Source organism: Macrobrachium rosenbergii, chromosome 4 (genome assembly GCF_040412425.1).
Source record: "Macrobrachium rosenbergii isolate ZJJX-2024 chromosome 4, ASM4041242v1, whole genome shotgun sequence".
NCBI lineage: Eukaryota > Metazoa > Arthropoda > Malacostraca > Decapoda > Palaemonidae > Macrobrachium > Macrobrachium rosenbergii.
Window position 1 is genome coordinate 33,036,707 of NC_089744.1, and position 15,963 is coordinate 33,052,669.

The 15,963-nt window shown below is 46.1% G+C and overlaps 1 protein-coding gene across 1 annotated transcript in view; it reads left to right on the plus strand.

The window, feature by feature from the left end:
* Positions 1-12,994: 12,994 nt before the first annotated feature.
* cactin (cactin, spliceosome C complex subunit) overlaps positions 12,995-15,963 on the plus strand; it is a 68,308-nt gene continuing 65,339 nt past the window's right edge. The window contains exon 1 of the mRNA XM_067093312.1: positions 12,995-13,447. Within this exon, the coding sequence (XP_066949413.1) occupies positions 13,377-13,447 (71 nt within the window). The 5' untranslated portion in view covers positions 12,995-13,376. The remainder of the gene's footprint in view (positions 13,448-15,963) is intronic.

Below are 15,963 nucleotides of genomic sequence, written 5' to 3' on the forward strand. Positions count from 1 at the left end.
CTGAATTCTCAGAAGGCCAAAAGGCTGCCTTGAGTCCAGGATGGTGATGAGAAGGCAGTAACCGTCTCGGTCCCACACCTTTAAGAAAAAGTCTTACAGGTGTGCGCCTAACTCTTTCCTCATACTTCAAAGAGGAAAGAAGGACAGAGGAATGGAAGCAGACCTCCATTCTCCACCATGGGGAAGTTTCTGCAAGATGACAGGATATCGAGACAATTAGCTCTAGTCGGGCTGGCATTTCCCGAATTGGGAGCAAGGGAGAGGAAGCGGATTGAAGTTTGATGAAAAGAATTGCCGAGACCTAAGGGAAATAGATACTTCTCCTGAAGGAATCCATTCCCAGGTCTCAGCAATGTCGCTACCAGCTCCAGAGACTAGATAAGTATCATTTCATTCTGGAATCTGCAGTAAGGGAACTTCTTCCCGGTCGATACTTCTTTTTCTCTTCCCTCCTCCCTTATGGGAAAGAGGATGAAAAGAGACACAGTTATGTGCACTTTCCTACAAGGGAAGAAGAAGGCTATGTGTTCTGCAATCTTCTTCTGAAGCCTGGGAATTCTATGAGTTGAGGGGGTCTGGCTTGAACTCAAGGTCGAGTCAAGATGACTAAGACCCAAAGATCTTGGCCACTGTCCAAAGGACAAGGCGGTGCCTTCTTCTAAGCACCAGAATTGCCCACAGAAATGCAGTCGGCAAGACCCTCCAAGGCAAGAAGAATTCGTATTTTGTCGCCGCAGGGAAGAAGCTTGGTGTCTCGACCTAAATGAACTCCTCCGAAGAAAAGACTTCATCTGGCCGAGAACACTCTCAAAAGCAAGGACGGCAGCGGTCCCCGACTCTCGGTCCCTCGGGAACTGCAAGGGTTGCGATTGATGAAGATTATTCATTGGAGGAGCCGCGGTCCTGTCCCAGGGATCCTCACGCCGACAAATCGGTGCGAAATTCCCTGGAAAAACGAGGGCAATTGCAACTTGAAGAGGAAGACCCTCACTGTTTCCAAAGTGTGAAACTCCTGTATCTCTTCCCTTGAAGGGAGACCTTGACAGATCCCATGAAACCCTCCTCGGCTACCTAGTTGCATTACGAGATAATCGGGAGACCAACACCCAAAGCACGCCAGGCAGCCAAACTCGAAGATAAGTTCGTCAGAGTTCTCTCTGTCCATCTCCCGCCTCTCGGAACAACCGAGAAGAAAAAGACAACAGGCGAGGAGAAAGAGTACCCCTACCTGTCCTGCCAGTAAGACCCGCAGGAGAGGTGGACCGTGAACAATAATCAACCGAAGGAGATTACTGCCGCAAGGGGGAAGAAGAGTGCTTGTGCTGTGCCAAGGTGCTTTCCTGGGAAAAGCAGAAAGTTCACTTGAACAGCGCAGAGAACCCGATTCAGAAAAACCGAGTAGGGCTGAGCCAAGACGCACCGAACAGAGCTGATCACGCGAACGCGATCCGACTGGGTGGTATGCGGTGGACTGGGAAGTCTCGCAAGCGCGACCAGGGGCTGGGCGGGGCAGGCAAGCCGAGCCAAGCCGATCTCGTGAACATAATCAGCATTGGACAGTGCGGAACTTGTCTGGCATGAACTAGTGCTAGTTCCCAAATTCTAAACTCCTTTGAGGCCAATGCCCTTCGAGAAGAAGGTTCAAAGGGGAATTCTATGTCTGCTATCCTGCATGCTCGAACCCTAAATTTTGAGACACAAGGATGAAACCCGGCCAAGCAACTGGCGGGCAGTATAGAGACACTTGGCATCTCAGCACCCAGACACCTGCGTGTCTCGGCACTTTCTCTCGTCAGGAGAGCGCTCATGATTCACAGAATTTGAGCAACCCACGAGACTCCCAAAAATTGGGAGCGGCTGCTTTTGGTTTCCTAAGAAATCAAAAAAAGCCAGGCGCAGAACCAGTCTTAGGCCCAGACTTCCAAGACTAGCAACGAGGGCGTGGCCTCTCGAGGCCGCACTCTCGTGGGCCCCAAAACGCCAGTCCCAACAGGAGAATGCGAATCGGTTCCCACCACAGCTGAGAGAAACTTGTCTCCCGGAAAAATCAGTCCCTTAGAAGTCCCACAGGACTCCCGAAGGGAATCTCTTCCCTGCTTCTTCTGGTGTTCGAACCAATCAGACTGAGACACCAGAATGGGAACCCGACCAAGCACTGGTAAGCACTCTGGGAGGACTTGTGGTGCTGGCAGGAAGAGCCGAGATATCTGGGTGCTTCGGCCCTTTCTCTCGCACTGCTCCTGAACTGGGCCGGGGAGAGTACTCTCCAGAACAGATTGGGATAACCGACATTCCATAGAATTTCAAGCACTCAGAGCGGCTCGCGAACGAGTGCCTAAAGCAGCCCTGTCTTAGAGGCAGAACCACTGGGACTGGAAATGGGATGGCAAACGGAGGTCTGCGCGCCTGCCGCTCCCAAAACACAAAACCCAGGGCCATGCAAATTAGTTTCCTAACCCGAAGGTTGGGAAGAGCCAACGAGAGACCCACTGCCTCCTTGGAAGGAGGCAGTCCCTAGACGTCCAAGGGCATCAAGGGGAAAGAAGCAGCCTTCCTCTCCTTTGGCCAACAGAGGTCTGTCCAGATTCCGGGACCCCCTTGGATCTCGGAAGAGGAAGAGGAAGAGGCAGCAGAATACGAAATCGAAGATATGTTGAAGACGGTGGCGACTACTTCCACAGGGCAGCCTCCTTCACCTTCACTCCAACATCTTCTACAGGATGGTGGACATGAAACGTAACCTCCAGGTCAGCTAGGCAGGAACACAATGGAAGCAGCCCAGGACACCACCACCAGGAGAAGGAGCAGGCACAATCAGGATAGCCGACGCAGGAGCTATGGCAGCGGTTCGGAAGGCAGGAGCTACTGCAATGGCCAGGAATGTCACTTCCACAGGGAGACTTCCTTCGCCTTCACTCCGACATCTTCTACAGGATGGTGGACATCGTAACCTCCAGGGCAGCTAGGCAGGAACACAACAGAAGCGGCCCCAGGCACAACCACCAGGAGAAGCAGCAGGCACGATCAGGAGAGCCAATGCAGGAGCTATGGAAACAGTTCGGAAGGCAGGAGCAACTACTAGGAATGTCATATGAAAATCACCAGCAGCGACAAGAACAATCAGGGCAGCTGCAGCAGGAGACCAGGAAGAGCCGCCAGAGACTGTCGTCGAGTTAACAGTAGCATAACACAGGAAACAGCAGTAGCAGATGGACCACAGATACGCCAGAGGCAGTGCCATGGCACACATGAAGGCAAGCAATGACAGCAATCGATTCACATTGGCAGGAACAGAGTCAGAATGATCCTGACGTGGAACTATCATTCCAACCAAGTACTGTGGTCGGTCCCGAAGCACCAGTGAATGAATGTCGGGACTCCACCATGCAAGATATCACCTGAGGTATCAAGCCAACTACCACTGTGTCTGCGACACTCACTGTCAACCTGAAAGAAAAAGCAAAAGATGATTAGTAGAGGGAGACTCCTCTCGCTACAAGGGAAACTGCACTATGTAGCGAGAGGAGGCCCCTAGAAGAGGTCGCCCGACCACCCGCAGGGATCCCACCCCTTCCTCACAGTCTTTGCCCGACGAGCGATCGAAGAGGGTGAGAGAAGGATGGAGGGGAGGCCACCAAGGGTGCCGTGGAAGCAAAGCGTATACCGATGATGCCCACAACCTCCCCCCTTATGACAGTGAAAACAACACTCAGCACAAGTAGGAAGTAGTCATACCCCTTGAACACTGGGGAGGAAGCCCAGGATGGGAAGCGAATTCTTACGTCCCAATCAATGTAGGGGAGCGAAGATATGTCCCAATCTAATATCCCTGAACGTACATGGGAACATTACCCCTCAGTTACGCTTCTCTCAATACGTCTTCAAACCCAAGACACAGTGAAGGGAACGACAGCTTATGCAAGGTCATCACAAATCATGGGTTTGTATTAATAAATATCAACGTCATATATACATAAAAATACATAAAGAACCCACCGGGATAATAAGAGCTTAATGACAGTCAGGCAAAGAGATCCAAAACCACGTCTGCAAAGCATGATGGCCGAGAGCAAACTGGAATGTTTACATCCCGGCAGACAGGTATTCCTGCCTACCTGGTGGTAGTTACTGCCTAACCATAGTGATCAATAATATCTGACACATAACATAAATAACTTGTTACTTGTACATAAAGCATGATTGTTTAGAAAGAACATATATACAATTTACAATTATGGTGATAAATACTGTATATATTCTGACCTGAGGTCAAACTAATTTCTTACAAAAACAAGACAGGTTCATACAGAGAACATAGCGATCAATAATGTCTGACATAACATAACTCGTTACTTGTATATAAAGCATGATTTGTTTAGAAAGACAACATATATACAATTTACAATTATGGTGATAAATATATATTCTGATTGACCTTAGGTCGATGTGAAGGCACCGCAGAAAATGGGATGTTCTCAACAGAGAACGCGTTGAGCGGGGACTTTACACATCTCTTAGGGGACTATTTCTGTATTGCATAAAGGCTTTCACTGTGACATCAGTGTCTAGGCTACCATCACCCCTAATGTTGTCCCTTATCATACGATTAGCAGAGCTCACGGCCACCTCAGCTCGCCCATTCAATTAGGGGTATTGTGCTGACGAGATATGTAACTGTACCCTCTATTGCTTATAAAAGTCTAAAATCTCAGCACTCGCCAAGTTCGTCCCCCCATCAGTGGATATCTCCTCAGGGGTCCCCCAACAGTAGAACCACCTCCTCAAAACAAGGATGATCTTCGATGAGGTCACACCATTGCCAAAGTACGACAGTTCCAGCCACCCAGTTAATCTGTCGGCATATGCTAAATAGCAATTATTATCTAACTGAAAAAAATCTGCTACTGTTTTCTGAAATGGATACACTGGCGGTTGGGTGGGAATGAATGGTTCTTGTTGTTGGGATGGCGAATTCTCATTGCATGTCGTGCATTTAGACCTCTGAAACATTACATCTGTCTCCATCCCAGGCCAATACACTGACTGCCATGACCTATGCAACATTGAATCAGCACCTTGGTGGCCTGAGTGTAGGTTACTTGCCAAAGTTTCCCTAAGAGCTTGCGGCACTACCAAACGTATGTGACCCTCGTCAAAAGCATAAGTGACTGGTCCATTGATATAGTTAAGCCGTTCCCTTACCTGAAAGTATGGCTTTAATGCAGGCTCAACCATATTCCTACTTTTTGGCCAGTTGTCATCTCTTACCCTTTTCAATAACAACTGATAATCATCATGTTTGCTAGCAAATTTCTCAACATCTTCACTGTCAATTACTATGACGTCACTATCCACGTCACGGAATGATGCGATCATTGCTGCAGACACTATCCCGCATACCTCTCCTGCTTCCTCCACATCTATCTTGCTCAATGATGCCTTTAGACTCAGGTACCGGGACAAGGTGTCAGCGGCAGTATTTTTTTTACCTGCCACGTATTTCACTGACAATTTATACTGAAGGGTTTTTTCTTTCAAACGGAACAGTCTGGGATTCTCAATATGCTTCGACTCCCGATCGCCAAACAACTTAACCAACGGGCGATAGTCTGTTACTAGAAGTAGGTTGGGGCAGCCCAGCAAAGAGAGACGCGCTTTTTTCAGACACCAGACCACAGCCACCACCTCCCCCTCGAGAGGGGCATAGTTCAATTCCTCTTTTGAAAGATGCCTGCTGCCACACAGGGCTAGCTCCCAACCCCCCTGACAACAGAATAGTACATCATGACATATGCAAGAACAATATTGCTGTAATACAACAAAGCCCATCCTTTCTTTACTCCAGTCAGTCATAACAATGGTTGGTCTTGTCTTATCATAATACTGTAATGCAGACCCTCAGAGATTAATCTGTAAGGACGAGATTGAGTGACATACTGGCTGGGTGTTGACTGTTTATTGGTGGTTCCTTACTGAATGAATGTACAGAATCTTCAAAGTTGTTATTGGCTGGTGCGAGCCACAAAGTAGCATCTACACACAGACAGGGCAAAACAGAGGTAATGTTTCGGACATCTGTGTTTGTCAGCAGACAAACAGATGGCGATTATGAGAGACATAATAAATGTACAGTGATAAAACATATCAATGGAAAGGCCAGGAAATTCCACATATGGCCAATTGCATGAGACTTGAGACAGATTAATGAATACAATGCAGTAGCATAATATATGTGAAATGGTGAGACGTTTGGTGTCTTCACAAACAGAAACATACATACAGTTTGATACAGAAGATTCAGTGGAACATTATGAGTACATGATTAGAATGCTTGCATGGCAATGCAAGTAGTGGTGATTGTACACAAATCGAGACAACAATGGTTAGGGAGAAAGACGGAAATATTGTATGGTAGAAGTTGCATTCCTTGAGAGAAGGAAAACGGGATGCTCTTGTTTCTCTCTTTGTCCCCTCTGATGGATGACGAACACACGTGTGCTTGAAAGAGACTGCGATCGGTGCGACAGGTCTCTTACAATACTCTCCCCCAAAGTAAGGCATCGATGTGGAAATAGTCTTGCTGACAATTGGAATGGGCGTGAAGGGCTTGGGCTAGGGGCGGGTAGGAGGCTGAAGAGCGGCGCCGGCCTGCAGGAACTCGAGGAGGACGGTAGCGGGTTGAAGGATGACGTCAGATGATCCTTCGGTAGCCAGCTCGAGGGGGACAGCAGTAGGCTGAAGGATGACGGCGGCTGTTCAGTAGCCAGCTCGAGGGCTGAAGGATGACGGTGGCTGATCCTTCAGTAGCCAGCTCAAGGGGGGCGGCAGCAGGCTGAAGGATGACGTCGGCTGGTCCTTCGTTGGTCAGCTTGTCTGGTACGAGTTCGGGGGCGGCTTCAGGCTTCCTGGAGGAGGCGTCCACGGCTCCGGTGGTGGGGTGGGTCATCTCAGAGGGTCAGACATCTATTGAAGACTTGGGAACAGCGGGAAGCGGGGAAGCAGAGAAGGGTTCGTTGGCGCATGGGTCGTCATCTTGGGTCGGACGTTTGCCATCGGCTCCTTCGTGTTACTCCTGGGTCACCAGTGTAAGGAAGAGATCGAGTGACATACTGGCTGGGTGTTGACTTGTTTATTGGTGGTTCCTTACTGAATGAATGTACAGAATCTTCGAAGTTGTTATTGGCTGGTGCGAGCCGCAAAGTAGCATCTACACACAGACAGGGCAAAACAGAGGTAAAGTAAGGATGGGATTGAGTGACATACTGGCTGGGTGTTGACTGGTTTATTGGTGGTTCCTTACTGAATGACTGTACAGAATCTTCGAAGTTGTTATTGGCTGGTGTGAGCCGCAAAGTAGCATCTACACACAGACAGGGCAAAACAGAGGTAGCCTAATGTTTTGGAGATCTGTGTTTGTTGGCAGACAAACAGATGGCGATTGTGAGAGACATAAACGTACAGTGATAAAACATATATCAATGGAAAGGCCAGGAAATTCCACATATGGCCAATTGCATGAGATGTGAGACAGATTAATGAATACAATGCAGTAGTACAATATATGTGAAATGGCGAGACGTTTGGTGTCTTCACAAACAGAAACATACATACAGTTTGATAAAGAAGATTCAGTGGAACATTATGAGTACATGATTAGAATGCTTGCATGGCAATGCAAATAGTGGTGATTGTACATAAATCGAGACAACAATGGTTAGGGAGAAACAGACGGAAATATTATATGGTAGAAGTTGCATTCCTTGAGAGTAGGAAAACGGGATGCTCTTGTTTTCGTCTTGTCCCCTCCAATGGATGACGAACACACGTGCTCAAAAGACACTGCGATCGGTGCGATGGGTCTCTTACAGTAATGTTTCGGACATGTGTGTTTGTTGGCAGACAAACAGATGGCGATTGTGAGAGACATAATAAACGTACAGTGATAAAACATATATCAATGGAAAGGCCAGGATATTCCACATATGGCCATTTGCATGAGATTCGAGACAGATTAATGAATACAATGCAGTAGCATAATGTATGTGAAATGGCGAGATGTTTGGCATCTTCACAAACAGAAACATACATACAGTTTGATACAGAAGATTCAGTGAAACATTATGAGTACATGATTAGAATACTTGCATGGCAATGCAAGTAGTGGTGATTGTACATAAATCGAGACAGCAATGGTTAGGGAGAAACAGACGGAAATATTGTATGGTAGAAGTTGCTTTCCTTGAGAGAGAAAAAACGGGATGCTCTTGTTTCTCTCTTTGTCCCCTCCAATGGATGACGAACACACGTGTGCTCGAAAGAGACCGTGATCGGTGCGATGGGTCTCTTACAAATCTGGGGCAGCGCAGTGCCCCATGGGTGTGCGACAATACTGATACCTTCCCCAAGGGGTTATGAAAGTAGTAAGCTTTCGACTTTCTTCGTCCAAGACTACCTGATGGAATCCCCACTGTGCATAAACCGTAGTCTTAAAAGTATGCACCGGGACATTTGACACCATATCAAACAATGCAAACCTACAGCATGCATTGAGATTTTGAAAATCTACGGTTCTCTTCAGAGTGCCGTCCTTTTTGCCTACCACCACCATGCAGGCACACCACTCAGTTACCTCCCCAGTAGGCACAGGTTGTAAGATACCCACTAGAACGTCCTCGTCTATCTGCTTTTTGGCCTCTTTCTCCCAGTGCTTAGGGATAGTAATTGGTGTATGGTAAGTGTGGCACTGCACCTGGCAGCAGGTGAATGTGTTGCAGTTTGCCACTCATTATGGGAAAGGGCCTCCTATTTACATTGAATGTTGTACCCGAGAAACGTTCCAGCAGCCAGTGCTTGAGTTGGGGAACATTATCCTCTGTGGGAGAGTATGGCAGCTCACTGGGTCTCTCATTAACCCTCTCCCCCGTGCCGAAAACTTCATTCCCATGAATATTAAAAACTGTGTGATTCGGGAAATTAGGATCCACTAACCCTAATGATTTGCATGCACTTAATGACAGAAATAATTTAATGTGTCCCATTGACAAAATACATATACTCACTTGTTGACATGCTGCCACACTTAATGTTAACCTGACAATATCCCATTACACTCATTAGACCTCTTGCTGCATGTTGTAGCTTTACTTCTGCTTTATTTAGATTTTTTACATCAATTCCCAGGCTCCATGCCTGGACTGACCCAGCAATGCATACCTCAGAACTGTTATCAGCTACAGCTTCTAATATGCAACTTTTATTATCTTTAACACACAAGACAGTGACATTCACGACATGACGCAGCACCAACACTCAACACTTCTCGATGGGATCTCCCAGCCGCTGACGTCATCTTCCACATAGCCTGTGGTCCGTTGTCGATTCTGTTCGCAGCAATGGCGCCTATCTTACCATCCGATGCGCCCTTGCAAGGCGTACAACTCTTGCTCCCATAGCAACGATTAGCAAAGTGTCTTGTTTTTCCGCAGTGAAAACATTCCGCAGCGCTAGCAGGGCAATTGGCATGGCCCCTCGAGTGCGCAATCCCGCAAAACTCACATTTCACTCTTGCCTTAGGGCTCGATTTTGCCACATCTTCCTTCTTTTTCTGGCAATTTGTCTTCACTGCTGCTACTTCTTCCAGTGGCAACACCGATTCCTCCTCCCTCTTGATGCCCGACTCGTTGACCTCTCTTCGCTCCCCTCTTTGTGTGGGGCCCCCGCATTCTCATACTGCCTCCTCGAATGCCTTCTCAAAGTTTTCTAAAATATCCTGTTTTAACTTTTGATTCCATAGGCCGCTCTCAATTTTACCTGCCAGCACATATTCACATAAATCCTCTTTGCACTTACGGCATGCAAATGCACACTCAAGGGCCTTCCGCTGGTACCTGTGGATGTATTCCTTTGCTGTTTCTTCTCCTCTCTCTGTCTTCGTGTGAAGAACTTATCCCACACAACCGCTCTGTTCGTTGTCTTCATGGTTATTTTTCTCAGGGCATCAAAGGCGTCCTTCACTGCTAAGGCATTCCAAGTGGCTGAAGAGAATTGGGCGTCTATTGCACTTTGCAATTTGTCTTTACATAGTAGCCTGATATTCATTACTGCCTCATCACGGGAAAACTGCTGATTTTTACCCAATCTTCCATAGATCGCTTCCAGCACCTAAAATCCTCCGCTGACATCACATACATGCAGTTTTTGGGGGAAATATGCTTGCTGTTCTCCCTGCCTAGTGCTGAATTATTCCCACCTGTTCGTAAGGCCATACTTAATGGCTGAACTAATGTGTTTAGATTCACCGTTGTGCCATCGTTGATGCCGCTTCTGGCGTCTCTAGGTCTTATTAATCTAGGGGTGCTTTTCAGCGATCTTCTACAAAACCCTGACATTTTGCGCAGGTAATACTCCGTCACTGCCCATATAGGATACTCTATGGGCAGGTTAAGTAAGAGGCACTATTCTTGTGTTGATGGTTTATTACAGAAGCGTCTTAATCCTATGGTGGGTACAGGGCAACTGACGTTTGTGCCAAAATCTTGGCACAGACGGAGTTAGGTAATGCATTGCTAACCATAGACATAACAACATTCCATTCAGTAGTATTACTAATATCAGTAACATGATACACACTTATCCTACAGTTCAAGTTAGATATATACATAATTCTCAACTGCTGTTCGTCAGCTTGAATTCTGTTCAACAAGTTCTGATACACAGTGACATGATGTGACTCGAGAAGTATCCCTTGAGCACGTGCCAGATTGTCATCTAGGATGCCCATGGATCTCTCTCTCTCTCTCTCTCTCTCTCTCTCATTAGATGGCTTCCATTTGGACTTTGTTGCTGGCCGCCATTTTTGTGAATGTGCTGGGAGGGTGAATAAATTATTTACGTTAATCTGTAAGTGAAATTTACAGAGTTTATATATAAATGACAAACAAGTCAAACAGTATGTTTGTTTGAAATGACGCCAGCCAAGTCACTTTCACATTACTCGCACCAAACAGTTAAAAGCAATAACATCATTATTGCCCTCCTAGTTTTCAAGGCGTACTCGCTATTTTGGATGAGTCTCATTATTTGGTTTATTCAACAATAGCTAAATTTTATACCTCCTGTTCCAGAAGGAAAGCTCGAAAGATTCTGGGTTAAGCTATCAGGCCTCCAGGCGTTCACCTCTGATAAATTTCAATTTCACACACCTCACATCCTTACTCAGGCAAATGGACGTCACATAGACCGACAGATTTTATTTGTGCTGATTTGAATGCAAATGATCAACCCACGATCTACGATCAAAAGTGACTTAAACAAGTTCCCCAAAAAAGCAAGGAAGCAAAACGCATAAGACACGTACCAGTTTTTTAAAAAATTATTTACAAAAATAAAACCCAATCTTCACCCTCAATCAACAAACACATATAACCTCCAACAATAGCCCAACAAGGAACTCACAATCCACGTGGCCGCAACACGAAACGTGGGCCACACGTCCGCCTTCAGCCTCAAGAAATCACCAAAATTTAATTGCAATCAACACAACGTCACCGCAGCACACAAACGCCTAAACAGTTATTCTCATCAGTGCGACAAAGCTACAACGTTGTCTAAGTTCTTTTGTAGGAAAAGCACTCACAGTTCAGACTTTACACCAACCAGTTGTTTGGCATATCCCAGAACTGAACGTCAGTGGAAAAAGATCTAATGGCATAACTCTGGACCGTGGCTTGGAAGGACGAAATAATGGTGCGAGAATCTCACCTCCCTGTTCAGGCGGTTGCTAATTCGGATAATTTACTTTCAGCACAACGTCACCTGGCTTAAAGACCCCAAAAACTCAACAACAAATCACTCAGACTTTACACCAAACAAACTACGAGACGAAACATGACGTTGCATACTGCGGCGGTACGTGCATTTCAACAAAATATGCAATAAAAGTCCTGTTTACGACGTGCCTTGACCAGTAAGTTCCCGTCATTCTGTGAGACCCCGTAGAATCGGCGGGGGTTTGAAGCGAAAAAATACCGTGCACTGAGCTTTTTCGCGACACTAGTGACATGACCTGCGTTGTGCAATGTCTGGGTCTAGGCTAAGTATTCATTTATCTCTTCTGAGTTGCATTTTTTTAATTGTGGTCTTACCCATACATCGGGTATAGCCTACAAGTTCCCCTGCAAATTTTGCTGCTCATGACTAAATTTTTGGCATTTAAAGCACAGCTTTACATGATCTCTGTCACAGAAGATGACAGCACTTATGGATACGTTTAGCTTGACTGTTATGGCGTATTTGTATGGCCATTCTTACCTGTAGTAAGCGTTTCAAATTTCAGTGCTCTACGTCTCAGGTTTTAGATTTCAGCGTTGCAGCCACTCTAATCTTTTACCGGATATTTTTGTCACATGGTCTTGTTTTTTTATATATTGTAGGTCTGCAACACTGATTATCATGAACTTTGGAGGTCTTTTCCCCAACCAGTTGTATGTTTTTTTCCATAACCATTTCCCTTGACATTTTTCTCATTTTGTGGCTTTACACTGACGGACAATTTCATGAATGGGTTTTCTTTGGCTTACTTTGTACGCCCTACTGGAATTTCACGGATCACCGACAATTTTTGTCGTCTGTTTAAACGTTTTGTTTTAGGGGGATTGATCTCAGAACTAAAGTACTCTTCTTACTTTACTTTTAATTTGTCTGCCTGGTTTGTTTTCTCTTAAATTTGGGTAATATTTCTCTTCTGTTTTCATATATCTTGTTTTTTTCATTTCTCTTAATGAGCTTTTCATTGAACTTCTTCACGCCTATTCGTTATGTGGACATAACTTGCTATGATTAAATTGTAAAATATGACCCACTTTTTCTAAACCAATGCTGTTCATCAAACAGTGTACTATAATTCTCACCATGCTTGAACATTTTATTTATTTACTAACAATAAGCACAGGCTCCTATTTTTTGTTCCGCGGTAGAAGAAGAACTGTTTACAAACAGAAGGAACACTCGCACTCTATCAGAATAGTCTTGCTTTTAATGACGTGAAAGTAACTTAGCGCTGCGCATTTTAGCAACAAACGAAAACTGAATGCAATGTTTTATAAGTCGTTATTCCTGAAGCTAATATACGATTTTAACGTGTAAAAGGCCAACTGAAAAAAATATTATTTCAGGTTTTTGTCTACATACCTTGCCCATATATACATTGTGGTTGGGCACTATTAATTAATATTAAATAAAAGACGCCCAGTCAGTCTTCCAAAGTTCCAGTCTCAACTCAAACGTTTATGTGTACGATAAGGGAATCGTGAGTCTGACAGATTCATGAAAAACAGCTTTCCAGCAATAATTTGTTTGCTGTATCAGTGAATTAAGAGATGGGTAGCAACGATAAAAAGAAAAAGAAGAGAGGTAGTCGGTCCAAGTCACGGAGCAGGGAGAGAAGACGGTAGGTTTATTCAGAGTAGGTTTAATCTACCCTGGCCCTAATAGGCAAGGCTAGGCAAATCCCATTTTCGCCGTAACCCAGTTTTCTAGCCGCCTGCATTTGTTAGGGTTAATGTATTTTAACGCTTATAATCAAGTATAGCCTAGGCCTAACCATGAAAAATAGGAATCCAGAATGCTGGTCACTAGCCTAGGCTTCAGGGCAAGGCAAGGCTAGTCCTGTACCTGACTAGTTGCGGCTGTAGGGCCCCCATGACCTAACGGGGAAATTTTAAATCTTCGAGGAATTCAGCTTCATTCTAACCTAACCTAAGGTAACAGGTCCCCACCTGATCTAGGCCTAGGCAGCAATAAATTAGTAAGGAACACTAGTTATAGTCTAACTATGAAAGGTTGATAATTTCCTAGTCTATAATAAGTCGCATTGACACATTTCCCATCTTGGCAAAGGAGGTAAACTTTCAGGATTATCATTGATGTTAATGGTAGAATAGAACTATAGGCTAGTAGCCTATAACTCCACATGGTTTATTACCTTGGAAATTGTTTTTTTATAGTATTTTGGTTGCTTATCAAGAATTTACTGTTATTTTTTGGCAGTCAACTGTGATTAACCTGTAATTAACCTCAGAACTGATATGTTTTTGTATGCTGGCCATCCTGGAATGCTGTTGCACATGTGCAGTGTTATAGAGAAACTTTTCGTAAGAAGTGGTATTTCCTTCATCGGGGGCCATCATAACAGTAACATATCTGTTCTCTCTCCCTGTGTTTTGCCCCACCGAAAACCCCCAGTTCCCAAAGGGTCGCTGATAGAGAAGTGAGGTTAATAATAATTGACCACCAATAAACACCACCTCCTTCATCAGCAACACTGAAAGTATAGGAAAAGTCAATTTCCAAGGTAATAAGCTGTGCAGAGTTGTTCTAAAGTTTTATCAAGCATAATCCTGAGAATGAACATATAAGAGTGAACTGTCCGGCTCTTTGCTTTTACTTACAAGTGACTATGTTTTTAAGTAATGTACATGTGTGTGCATCTATCTACCCCTTTTATGTATGTACATATATATATATATAATTATATAGGTGTGTGTGTTCCGAAACTATACAAACCGTCGGTCCTTTACATTAGGAATTACTTTCAGCGTAGCCTGGAAACAGCTGTTGAACTTTCGAACAAGGTGGTTAGGCAGTTAACTACCGTCCGGGAGGCGGGAGTACCGCCTGCCCAGATGTAAACATTCCAATTTACTTTTAGCTGTTGTAGACTGCGGACGCTGTTTCTCTAGCTCTCTGCCCGACTGTTGAGCTTTTCCCAGTGGGAACTTTCCTTTTGTTTCAAGTATGAATTTTGATAAGCCCTTGAAGCCCTCCTACCCCAAGTGTGTGTGTCCTGGGGTAGGAGGCAAGAAATACCATACCTTTAGATCTAGCGTTGACATGGACCCACATGCCCTCTGCCCCACTAGCAGAGGAGGTGTGCGTTCGTGCGCTTCGCCTTGTAGCGAGTGTTGTTCCTGGTCTCCTGAGCAGTGGAGGAAGTTTCAAGGGAGGAGACGCTACCATAGGAAACCGCCAAGGAATCGTCTGAGGGTAACACACCCCCGACGACTCCTGTGGTGGCTGATCCGTCGGGACCGTTTCTTCTTCCCGGCAAGCTTCCCCTTCTTGCTGCCTCTCCCTTGGGTGAGGACTCCCCCTCCCCTTCCTCATTTGTTTCATCGGGTGTGGAAGGCCGCGGGGCAGCGGTTGCTCAGGACATCCTCTCTGGGGCCTCTCGCTTCGGGGGCGAATTTCTTCCCCTGGAGTGAGTAGAGGCTTCCCTTTTTGACCCAACTGTTTCCTCAGGTTGGGGGGTGGAAGCTTCTTCTGTTGGCCAGGTACCCAATCTGACATCTGCCTGGCGAGCTGTCACTGGAGGGCCTGGTGTCACACTTGTCTGGCGCTCCGGTGACGACCTACACAGCCACCGGTTCCACCACCATCACTGTCACCAAGTCGTCTTTCAGCAAGCTGCCTGTGACGGTGGCCTTGCACCTCGACACCCAGGTTTCAGCCGCACCTGCCACATTCCACTCTGTGCTGTTGCCTCCTGGATGCCTGGTCCCTCGCACATGGTGACGTCTTCGGTGCCTTACATGACTATGCCTGCTCCTGTTGCTGACCCATGCTCGTTATTGGCAACAGTTCCAGCTCCTCGCTTCCCTGACACTTGGCCTGGCCTGGCTTCCCATGCGCCACCCGTGCCTCCGACCCTGGCTTCGTCCCTGGACTGTCCTGGCTCCCGAGCTGCTGTATCTTCCCTGGGTAGCTGCTGGCCCGAGCACCGTCTCCGCTACCCAGGTTGTGCTTGCTTCCGTGGCCTCCCTGGTTGCTCCTGTGCCTTCTGCTGCTCCTCCGTGGTTTGGGGATTTGACTACGACCCTGAGGAAGGTGGCGAAGAAGAGATCGCAGAAGGTGTTGTTGTCTGCTGCCTCTTCTTCCTCTTCTCCTTCCGAGGCTCCCCTGCCAAGG